At 37.3% G+C, this 11,632-nt stretch overlaps 1 protein-coding gene across 1 annotated transcript in view; it reads left to right on the forward strand.

Annotated features, from left to right (window-relative positions):
• The window catches only part of CTNNA3 (catenin alpha 3), a 1,732,244-nt gene that overhangs the window by 58,804 nt on the left and 1,661,808 nt on the right, over positions 1-11,632 (forward strand). The window contains exon 4 of the mRNA XM_025397086.1: positions 4,724-4,916. Coding sequence (XP_025252871.1) covers positions 4,724-4,916 — 193 coding nt within the window. The remainder of the gene's footprint in view (positions 1-4,723; positions 4,917-11,632) is intronic.

Below are 11,632 nucleotides of genomic sequence, written 5' to 3' on the forward strand. Positions count from 1 at the left end.
CCAGACCCTGTTTGCCTGGGTGTCAGCAGCGGAGTCTGCAAAACAGTGTATATTGCTGAACTGCAAATGTTGTTGCCTGATCGTTCTTCTGGAGACTTCATCTCAGAAGGGTACCTGGCCATATGAAGTGTCAGTCCGCCCCTACTGGCGGATGCCTCCCAGTTAGGTTACTCGGGTGTCAGGTACCCACTTGAGGAGGCAGTCTGAGTGTTCTCAGATCTCAAACTCTGTGCTGGGAAACCACTACTCTCTTCAAAGCTGTCAGTCAGGGACATTTAAATCTGCAGAGGTTTCTACTGCCTTTTGTTTGGCCATGTCCTTCCCCCAGAAGTAGAGTCTATAGAGGCAGGCAGGCTTCCTTGAGCTGTGGTGGACTCCACCCAGTTCCATCTTCCCAGCCGCTTTGTTTACCTACTCAAGCTCAGCAATGGTGGGTGCTTGCCTCACTGCCATCTTGCCATTAGATCTCAGACTGCTATGCTAGCAATGAATGAGGTTCCATGGGTGTGGGACCTTCTGAGCCAGGTGCGGGATATAATCTCCTGGTGTGCCATTTGCTAAGAAAACTTGGAAAAGCGCAGTATTCGGGTGAGAGTGACCCAATTTTCTTGGTGCTGTCTGTCACAGCTTCCCTTGGCTAGGAAAGGGAATTCCCTGACCCCTTGTGCTTCCGGTGTGAGGTGGTGCTTCGCCCTGCTTTGGTTCTCCCTCATTGGGCTGCATCCACTGTCCTGCACCCACTGTCTGACATGCCCCAGTGAGATGAACCTGGTACCTCAGTTCAAAATGCAGAAATCACCCATCTTCTGCATCGCTTACGCTGGGAGCTGTAGACTGGAGCTGTTCCTATTCAGCCATCTTCTTAGAGATTTTCTATATGAGAGGGATCCCTAAAGTCTGAGAAAGAGGGGAATGGGAGGATTTTGTATCTGTGACAGAAGGTAAAGTTAGCAAGACATGGGCTTAGAACCTACATTAGAATCATCTTTGTTGCAAGTTGTTCCAACTAAATTTTCTTACAGAAATATATCTGATTTAGTACTGAAAAAGAAAATGAGGACACAGGATTTATTTTACAGGATAACTTGAAAGCTAATTTACTGGTTGCTGGTATTCCTTCAAGAGGTGGGAGACCTTTTCTAATAGCACCCTCCTATCCTCCCCCTTGGTGAGAATCATCTGCTATGGTGTGTCACAGTCACTGATAGGAGTAAGTTACATCTCTTAGGTGAGTTGGGGTTAAAAAAAATAGTTTCAGCTTTCTTTTTTTCCACAGGATTGCCAAGCCATATTTACTTTCTGAAATAAGAGGAATCATTGAAAACATCACTTGACTTTAGTTTAATCAATATCAAATAACTGTATTGGAGTATTTTAAAAGAAGACGTAGGTACAAACAACTTATAAAAGTGAATAACTTGCAAGATGAAATTGCCTTTTTTGATGGAAGCACAGTGTTCTTATACAATGTTCTTTTCACATTTCATACTTCTCTGGCATTTATTATAAGGAACAAAGCATTTCTGGAATGCTCATTTTAATTTCAAAGCCCAGGCTATTCTATGGAAAACATTTGGCACATGGAGGATCTGAACAATAGAGGAGGAATGTGCAGTGGGAAGCATCCGAAATTGTGGCACTTAAAATATATTCCGAGGGAACATTTCAGACAATGATATTTATTCTTTGTTTTAAACAAAGATTTTAAACTAGTTTTTGTAATTTGTCTTAATCTGGACAAATACCTTTTAACTCTCAATATATAAATTAGACTGATAAGAGTGAGATATTTGCCTTTTGGAATTTGTGAAAACCCATGTAATAAATCAGGCTTATTATTCTTATATAATCCATGATGAAGACACATGATCTTATTTAGCTGCTTGTAAAGCATACAGAATATGGTTTGTTAACTGCCTTCGTCACATTTAGCATGGGGGGCCCCAAGAGCAAGATAAACTCAGGTCCAGAGAGAATACCTTTGATAAGGTTTCCCATAACCAATTTTCCACACCTACGTGGGGAACAAACTAGAAAATATACATGAAATGCCAACAAATATTTGTGTCATATTATGCATTTTACAAAATACTTTACTTTATTTGACCTTCCCCAGTCTTGTAGGATAATAATGATTATTCTTATTTTCTAAGAGAGGAAACAAAGGCTTGCCACAAGACATTCCACTCTGGGTGAAGAACTTGGAAATAAAGCGAATTAGAATGAAACAGAGGATCTATTGGGTAAAGGGAGGAGGGTAGGAGGGCAGACAAAAATGATTTTCATCCACATATTTCCCCCATAGCTTCTTAAGTTTTTTTTAGTTCGTTGATAAAAACTGGGTCCAGATATCCAAGTAAACAAACCTCGAATGCTGCTAAACAACCAACAAGGAAAATCTCTAGGGGCTACTGCGCAGGAAGCATTATGCAGTTTGCTGTCAAAGATGTGGTGCATGATTACCATGAGCCTCCACTGTTTCATGACATGCAGCAGCTTAGCTTTCAACAGGAGTTTCAGGTCTTCTATTTTAAATATTAGATACAAGTTGTTTTTTTCCTTTCTCTCATTCCTCTACGATGGTGATTTTAAAGCTTTGTTTATAAAAATTTAATCCAAAAGTTGTAATTGTGATCCAAGATTTAATTAAGAGTGGGTGTTCTTTTTTTTTTTTTTTTTTTTTTTTTTTTTTTTTTTTTTCTTTTTCCCCAGGGTGGAGTGCAATGGCATGATCTCGGCTCACCACAACCTCCGCCTCCTGGGTTCAAGCAATTCTCCTGCCTCTGCTTCCTGAGTAGCTGGGATTACAGGCAAGCGCCACCACGCCCGGCTAATTTTGTATTTTTAGTAGAGACGGGGTTTCTCCATGTTGATCACGCTGGTCTTGAACTCCCGACCTCAAGTGATCCGCCTGCCCTGGCCTCCCAAAGTGCTGGGATTACAGGTATGAGCCATCACGCCCAGCCAGAAATGGGTGTTTTTTAATAATGTAATTCAGTATGATGTTTTTGTTTGCAAATACAGAAGCTTAATTTTTGTCTTCAAATAATGTTCTTATTATGAGTTTGTTCTTGTATTTGTTAAGATTCATTTCTTTCTTTTTTTCCCCAAGCTTTATTAACTTAAAATTGGCAAATAAAATTTATAGATATTTATTTTTTACCCTGTGATGTTTTGATATGTGTATGCATTGTAAAATGATTAAATCAAGCTAATTCACACATTTCTCACTTCATATACTTGTGGTGAGGAGTTTGTTCAAGTTTTACTACTGGAAGAATGCTCTAGAAGCCTGTATATGTGTGTATTGTTTTAATTACAGAAACTTCATATAAAAAATACAGAACTTTGATAAGACAGTCAAAAATGAGAGCAGAAAATTATTTATCTCCAAAATATCAAATAATTTTATAAGATAAAATTTATACCACTTTTTAGCCAGCAATCTACATTAAGAGGGAGCCAAAAATAATTATAATTAAGTCAGTATTAGTCTACTTAGGGTGAGAATAGAGATAACTAATATTAGGAGAGGAAGAAACATTCTGAATCATATAAAACAGCGGTTGCCTCAGGGGACAAAGGCCAGATCCTTACTATGTCCTACTTTCTTGCCCTTTGTAAACTCTCAGATTTGTCTCCTACACTTTCCTCTAACTCATTTGGCCTCTCAAACAGGTCTCACTCAGTCCCCCATCAAGAGGCCTTTCCTGACCACCCCGATCCCCACTCTTTCTCACTCTGTTCCCTCCCACAACTTTATTTTTCCTCCTAACATTTACTGAACCTTACATTTTTTATTTGTTTATATGTTTATTGTATGCTGCCAACATTAAGAATGTAAACTCCATGAAAGCGTGAAATGCATTTCTTTTCCATAATCCAGAACAATGTAAAAAATAGATGTTCAGTAAATATTTAACATAGAAATGATTTGATGACCAGGGGTAGTTGAAGAGTGGGCATTTTAATGTCTATATTTTGAAATTCAAACGCTAAGGCTCTCACTTCCTATTTTTAGTTGGGAACTCCATGGTGGCTCCTGCTGCTGTTCTTGGTGCCATGACTTGACTTTTGTAGGTGTATCGACAGCACTGGAAATGAGTCATGTTACTGTGAAATACAGTTGATCTTTGAACAACACTGGTTTGAACTATGCAGGTTTACTTTTATTCGGAATTTTTTTCAATAAAAGTTACACCAAGTGTGCCTGCCTCTCCTGCCTTCCCTTCCACCTCCTCCATCTCTTCTGCCTCTTACACCCCCGAGGCAGCAAGATCAACCCTCCTCTTCTTCCTTTTCCTCAGGAATATGAATGTGATGAGGATGAAGACCTTTATGATGATCCACTTATATTTATTTATTTATTTATTTATTTATTTATTTATTTATTTATATTTTCTCTTCCTTATGATTTTCTTAATAACACTATCTCTAGCTCATCTTATTGTAAGAATACAGTTATATAGTACATATAGATACAAAATCTGTGTTAATCGACTATTGTTATCAGGCTTCTGGCCACCAGTAGGCTATTCGTAGTTCTGTTTTTGAGGAGTCGAAAGTTATGCTCAGATTTTCAACTACATGGTGGGTTGGTGCCCCTAACCCTTGAGTTGCTCAAGGGTCAACTGTACTGTCTTTTGTTCTGGGCTGTAATATCACAGGACTATGTTCGCCTTACAATTTGTCAATGGAGTACTTTGTATTTTTTCAATTTTAGGTTACCACACTTGTAAACTGTCCCCAGAACCCTTCCAGCAGGAAAAAAGGACGTTCGAAAAGAGCCAGTATCCTTCTAGCTTCTGTGGAGGAAGCAACTTGGAATTTATTAGACAAGGGAGAGAAGATTGCCCAGGAAGCTACAGTTTTAAAGGATGAGCTTACGGCTTCACTTGAGGAAGTTCGCAAAGAAAGTGAGTACTCTAGTCCTGCTCAGGAGCAAACTGCATATCTTTAGGGTGTTAGTCACCAAATTAGATCTGTGAGTGTTTTGTTTTTGTTGGCTCCAGTTTTTTAGTCTTTTGCAGAGCTGTGAGGAGCTAGCTGTGGGAGGCAGAGTAGCTCATTAGACAGCTCCAAGGCTCAGTCCCACTCTAGGCTCTTCTTTTTAGTTGCTCAGTCCCCGCAGGCAATTCCTCTTCCTCCCCCGCCTTGACATAGCTTTTCCATAATAAACAAAGAGAAGAGTACCCTTTTTTGGTCATAGGATATAGTGAGAAATGACTAATGAAGCTGAAGATTTATTTGTCTATACATAAATAAGTTATGAAGTTCCTTGTAAACAGCTGGGAAATAGAAGTTTCAGACCTGACCATCTCAGAAGTACATTTTTAACTTTGCAAATTTCTGAAGGTTTAGATTTCCTAAACTTTTTAAAAAATGCTTTGCATAAAGTATGCATGAGTCAAGTTGCTGCTTTGTTAATATTACATAATCTAAGCATATATTTCATCTTTTTGCGATCTTTATGATAATACAGCAATTTTCTAATGAATTTAAGTCTAAACTGTAGGATAGTTTTAAAATAATTGCTGAATATTCTTTGGTTAGTGGAATGCTTTCGTATATATCAGCTTTCTGCAAGTATCTATTTTGGGAAGAAAAGGAAAGTTAAATTTTCTTGTTCAGCTTTGTAAAAGAGACTTGGGATTTTTAAATATTTTTCTCCCTTAACCCCCCAACATAACTTTAAGAAAATCAGGAAGCCTTTGCTAATTAAATAATTAAAATGAATATACTAGTAACAGTAAGCTTTATGTCACATGTATGATACAGGGGATTATTTGTTATATACTTAAAAAAATTTTTAGCTGAGCGTGGTGGCCCATGCCTGTAATCCTAGCACTTGGGAGGCCAAGGCAGGCGGATCACCTGAGGTCAGGAATTCAAGATCAGCCTAGCCAACATGGTGAAACCCCATCTCTACTAAAAACACAAAAATTAGCTGGGCATGGTGGCAGGCGCCTGTAAACGTGGGAGGCTGAGGCAGGAGAATCACTTGAATCCAGGAGGCAGAGGGTGCAGTGAGCTGAGATCGTGCCATTGCACTCCAGCCTGGGGGACAAGAGCAAGACTTCATCTCAAAAAAAAAATTGTATTTATGTGAATTTATTTTAAAATAAATTTTATTGTGTATATTTAAGGTATACAACATAATGTTATGAAATACATATAAATAGTAAAATGGTTACTATAATAAAGTAAATTAACATATTCTTAATCTCACAGTTATTCATTTTTTTGGTGTGTGTAGCAGGAGCATCTAAATTTCATTTAGCAAAAATCCTGAATTCAACATGATTAGCTCTGGTCTTCATGTTGTGTACTGGATCTCCAGAGCTGTTCATTATTCATAACCGCAACTTTGTATCCTTTGATCTGCACCTGCCCATTTCCTCACTCCTGCCCCCAGCCCCTGGTAGATACTGTTTTATTCTCTGTGTTTGCCTATATGACTTTCTTAAACAAAGATTCTACATATAAGTGAGATTGTGCAATAGCTTTCTATGTCTAGCTTATTTCGCTTAGCATGATGTCCTGCAGTTTCATCCATGTTGTGACAAATGGCAGGATCTCCTTTTTTCCGTTGTATATATAGACCAATTTATTTATCCATTCATCTGTTGATGGACGCTTAGGTTGTTTTCATATCTTGACTATTGTAAAAAATGATACAGTGAATATGGGAGTGCAGATATCTTTATAAGTGGTGCTTTCCTTTACTTCAGTGTTATACCCAGAAGAGGGATTGCTAGCTCTTAATGGTAGTTCTATTTCTAATTTCTTTAGGAACCTCCACACTGTTTTCCAAAATGGCTACACTTTGTTATATATATTATGTACAATTTATATTTTATACGTATTCTTCAGACAATATATAGACAACATAATGTGCAAGATAATTTGAAATATATTTGTTGTTTTTCCCTGCTCCCTACCAACAGAGACCCACACTTTGTCCTTGTTCTTGATCATCATCTTAGTCACCAAGCCAGTTTAGACTCTTCCTTTCATTCCACCCTCTCTTCCAATTAAAGTCTAAGTTCAATGAACTTTTAAAAACTTTTCTAAAACGTTTATTTCAGGTTCAGGGTACATATGCAGGTTTGTCATATTGGTGTCATGGGGGTTTGGTGTATATATTCTTTCATCAGTCAGGTTCAATGAATTTTTTCTCCTTGTTGTCTCTCAGATCTGTTCCTTCTACTCTATTCTTAACATTGCTTCGTGAATTCAGGGTTATTGCATTAGCTTTCCTCCATAGTAAAATCAAATAGATCTTTTAAAAATGAAAATATGCTCATTTTACTTGTCTGCTTAAAATCATTTTTAGTAGCTGTTGGAGGATCAGGGGGACTACCTTTTTCAATAAAGTTCAAACTTTAAACCTACCTCCCAAAGCATTTCATGATTTGGCTTCTGCCATTATCTTGCACCTCATTTCCTGTGACTGCTCCTCCCTCAAATGTTCCTCCAAACAGGAACTCTCAGTTTCTTGAATGTTCCATGTTGCTTTATGCCTCTGTGCACGTGTTATCAGCTACAGTCATACCTTACTGAACAATGGGGACATGTTCTGAGAAGTACATCCATATGTCATTTTGTCATTGTGTGAACATCATAGAGTATACTTACACAAACTTAGATGGCATAGTCTACAACACACCTAGGCATCCTAGACTACAAACTTTTACAGCATGTTACTATACTGAATGCTGCAGGCAATGATTAATATAACATAGCGGTAAGTATTTGTATAACTAAACATGGAAAAGGCACAGTAAAAATATGGTTAAAAAAATTAAAAAATGGTACACCTGTGTATAGGGCACATACCATGAATGGAACTTGCGGGACTGGAAGTTGCTCTGAGTGAGTCAGGGAGTGGTGAATGCCTAGTATCACTGTAGACTTTATAAATACTGTACACTTAGGCTACCCTAAATTTATTTGAAAATATTTTTCCTTCTTCAATAATAAGTTAACCTTAACTTACTGCAACTTTTTAACTTTATAAGCTTAAAAAATTTTTAACTTTTTGACTCTTTTGTAGTAATACTTAGATTAAAAGACATTGTACAGCTGCACAATATTTTCTCTTTTATGTCCTTATTCTATAAGTTTTTTTCTTTTTTAAATTAAAATTTTTTTTTTTTTTTACTTTTTTAAATTTTTTTTTTTTTTACTAAAATCTAAGACGCAAATACACACATTAGCCTAGTCCTACACAGAATTAGGGCTGTCAATGTCATTGCCTTCCACTTTCATATCTTGTCCCACTGAAAGGTCTTCAGGGGCAATAGCACGCATGGGAATTTTCATCTCCTATGTTAACAATGCCTTCTTCTGGAAGTGTTACCAAAACCCACAGGCGTTGCACTACAATGTTACTATGGCTATGAGGTCACTAGGCAATAAGAATTTTTCAACTCTACTATAATCCTATGGGACCACCATCATGTATGCATCTGTTGTTGACCGAAATGTTGTTATGCAGAACATGACCATATTCCTGTCACTTGGATTGCCTTTCTAATTCAGTCAGTTCTTGCTCATGTAGTAAAGCTGAGCCAAGGTCATCTTTTCCAGGAAGTGTTTACTGATCCCTGGATGCTGATTTAGAGGTTTGTCTTCTGTGTCCTCACAGACTCTAAGCATCTCTCATTCATGACAGTAACCACCCTATACAGTGAACATTGATGTGCTTGTTTAGTAAATCGTGACTGTTAGTTAATTTATTGAGCATGGCAGGTACCAGGTGTTATTTGATTACCAATGCCTGACACATCACAGACACCTGTTAAACGTTTGTTAAATAAATTAAAAAGTTGAAGCATCCTTTTGTCACTTTATATTATAAAATTTTATAATAGTCTTATCTTTACTTTAACTCTCATAATTATAGTTTCTCTGTTGATTCTGTGGTAAGGGATATGAGCCCTATCCTTACACTGTTTCTGTAGGAAAATGTGATCTATTTGACAGCATAATTTCCATAAACTGTCTGGTAATAAGTATGTAAGACATCAGTCATTCTCAGAAAGGAACAATAGTTGCCATGAGATGGTATTTGCCTTTGTTTTTAAGTAAGTTGACCTTTTTAGCTCAAAAAAAGGATATCACTTTAAAGAGAAGTTCTCAAAGAGAAGTCTTGATTCCAGGATTATGCTGTACAGGGTATATCCTTCACTGTGTTCTATTATAACATGTGGAATACCTCTACATGTCATATGCTGCACACACCGCAGATTCATTTGGTTAAAGATCACCAAGTGCTTTACCGTGTGATTTATTTGACAAACTGCCAAAATGAGCTACTGCCAGTGACTTCAGGGTGGGAGGAAAGCAATGCAATGGCACATGGTTCTGGAATTTGGGGAACAGCCAATGATTATCCTATGTATAGTAGGGATAGTGACACTGAGAGCATTGTTCCCAAAAGCTTGGAAGGAATTTTAAGCTCAGTGGTGGAGTTGAAGTATAAGGAGAATGGATTCTGATCCAATAAACTCTATAAAATACTGGAAATGTATTTTAAGTAGTTTCCTGCTTTGAGTTATTTTTTTAAAGGTATTTGTCCAGTGGCATAATGTGAAGGACTAATGAAGAGCAACTAATAAGATTAAAGTATTTGCAAAAGTGAAAATATATTGAAATATTATGAAAATATATTGAGAGTAGAGATAGCTTTATTATATATTTATTGACTTCTAAATTGAGACCAATTTAGAAAATCTTTCCTTCCAATAAAGACATATAATTTATGTAGCCTTACTACAAGATTCTGTTTCATTGCTTTCGGTGACTTTATTTACAGACTTGAAGTGATAAATAATGTGGGCATTTTGGTTAACTAAAGAACTTGCCCATGAAAGGTGAAACATGGGTAGTATAAGGGAGAGATGGTGAAAGGAAAGGTAATATGTGGGTAGAAGTGTAGAGATTCAGCAGAAGTGGTTCACATTGTAAATTATTACTTATAGTTACTCATGATCTTATAGCTTACTCGTACACTTATACCAATACAATGGCAAAGTATTAAATTCGACATTTTCTTTAAATAGTTTTAGAATATTCATATAGCAGTTACCCAGGGATTAGTTAAGAGTTGTTTATAATGTCTAGATTACGTGTTTTGCCTGTAGCATATATACTACCTTTATATAGTTTCTATTACCCTACAATCTCTAGACGTTGCTTCTAAGCCAGGGGTCCCCAACCCTGGGTCGTGGACTGGTACTGGTCCATGGCCTGTTGGGAACCAGGCCGCACAGCAGGAGGTGAGCGGCAGACAAATGAGCATTACCGCCTAAGCTCCACCTGCTGACAGATTAGCTGCGGCATTAGAGTCTCTTAGGAGTGTGAACCCTATTGTGAACAGCACATGTGAGGGATCTAGTTTGAGTGCTCTTTATGAGAATCTAATGCCTGATGATTTGAAGTGGAATGGTTTCAGGATGAAACCATCCCCATTCCCCCCACCCACTATCTGTGGAAAAATTGTATTCCATGAAACCAGTTTCTGGTGCCAAAAAGGTTGGGGACCACTGTTCTAAGCCACACAAGTGGTTGTTTTTAATGTTTTAAATGGTTTATTGAAGAATAACATATATACAGAAAAGTGCACACATTATCTCTAACAACAATAAATTTCCACATAGTGAACACACTCATGTAACCTCCACCCACATCAAGAAATAGAATATTATTAAACCCTAAGAGTGCCCCTTGTCCCCCCTACCAGCTACTACTCCCTCATCTCAAAGGTAATCATTATCCTGACTTCTAACACCATAGGTTAGTTTTGCCTCTTTTTGAACTTTAAATAGTGAGACTATACAGTGTGTTATATTTTGTGTCTGATTTCTTTTGCTTAATGTTGTATGTCTGTGAGAGCTCACCATATAGTAGTTAATTCATTCATTGATAATAGACCATAATTTATCTATCCATTCTATTGCTGATGAACATTTGAATTATTTCCGGTTTTTGTCTTTAATAAGCATTGCTATTATATACACATTTGTGCATTACTTTCAGTGCATTAATGTAGACATTCTTTTGGACTAACACCTAGGAATGAAATTTCTGGGTCATAAGGTATACATATGCTCAGTTTTAATATATATTACCAAACAGCTTTCCAAAGTGAATTTTCTAATATGAGTTCCAATTGCTCCACATTCTTTGCGAACTTGGTGTTAGCAAGTGTCAGTGTTTTTGGTTCAAGTGTGTGTAGTGGTATTATATTGTAGTTTTAATTTGTATTTCTCTGATAACTTTTTATATGTTCTAGATATGAGTCCTTTTGTTAGTTGTAGGTATTACAAATATCTTCTCCCTGTCATAATATTAACCATTTTTAAATATTCAGAAGTTCTTAATTTAAATAAATTCCAAATTACCATTTTGTTCCTTTATGGGTAGAGATTTTGTGTTCTGTTAAAAAAAAAAGTTTGTTGCTCCAACTCCCAGCGCCAGCGACACAGAAGACCGGTGATTTCTGCATTTTCAACTGAGGTACTGGGTTCATCTCACTGGGGAGTGCCGGACGATCGGTGCTGGTCAGCTGCTGCAGCCCGACCAGCGAGAGCTGAAGCAGGGCGAGGCATCGCCTCACCTGGGAAGC

Source organism: Theropithecus gelada, chromosome 9, assembly GCF_003255815.1.
Source record: "Theropithecus gelada isolate Dixy chromosome 9, Tgel_1.0, whole genome shotgun sequence".
In the NCBI taxonomy this organism is placed as follows: domain Eukaryota; kingdom Metazoa; phylum Chordata; class Mammalia; order Primates; family Cercopithecidae; genus Theropithecus; species Theropithecus gelada.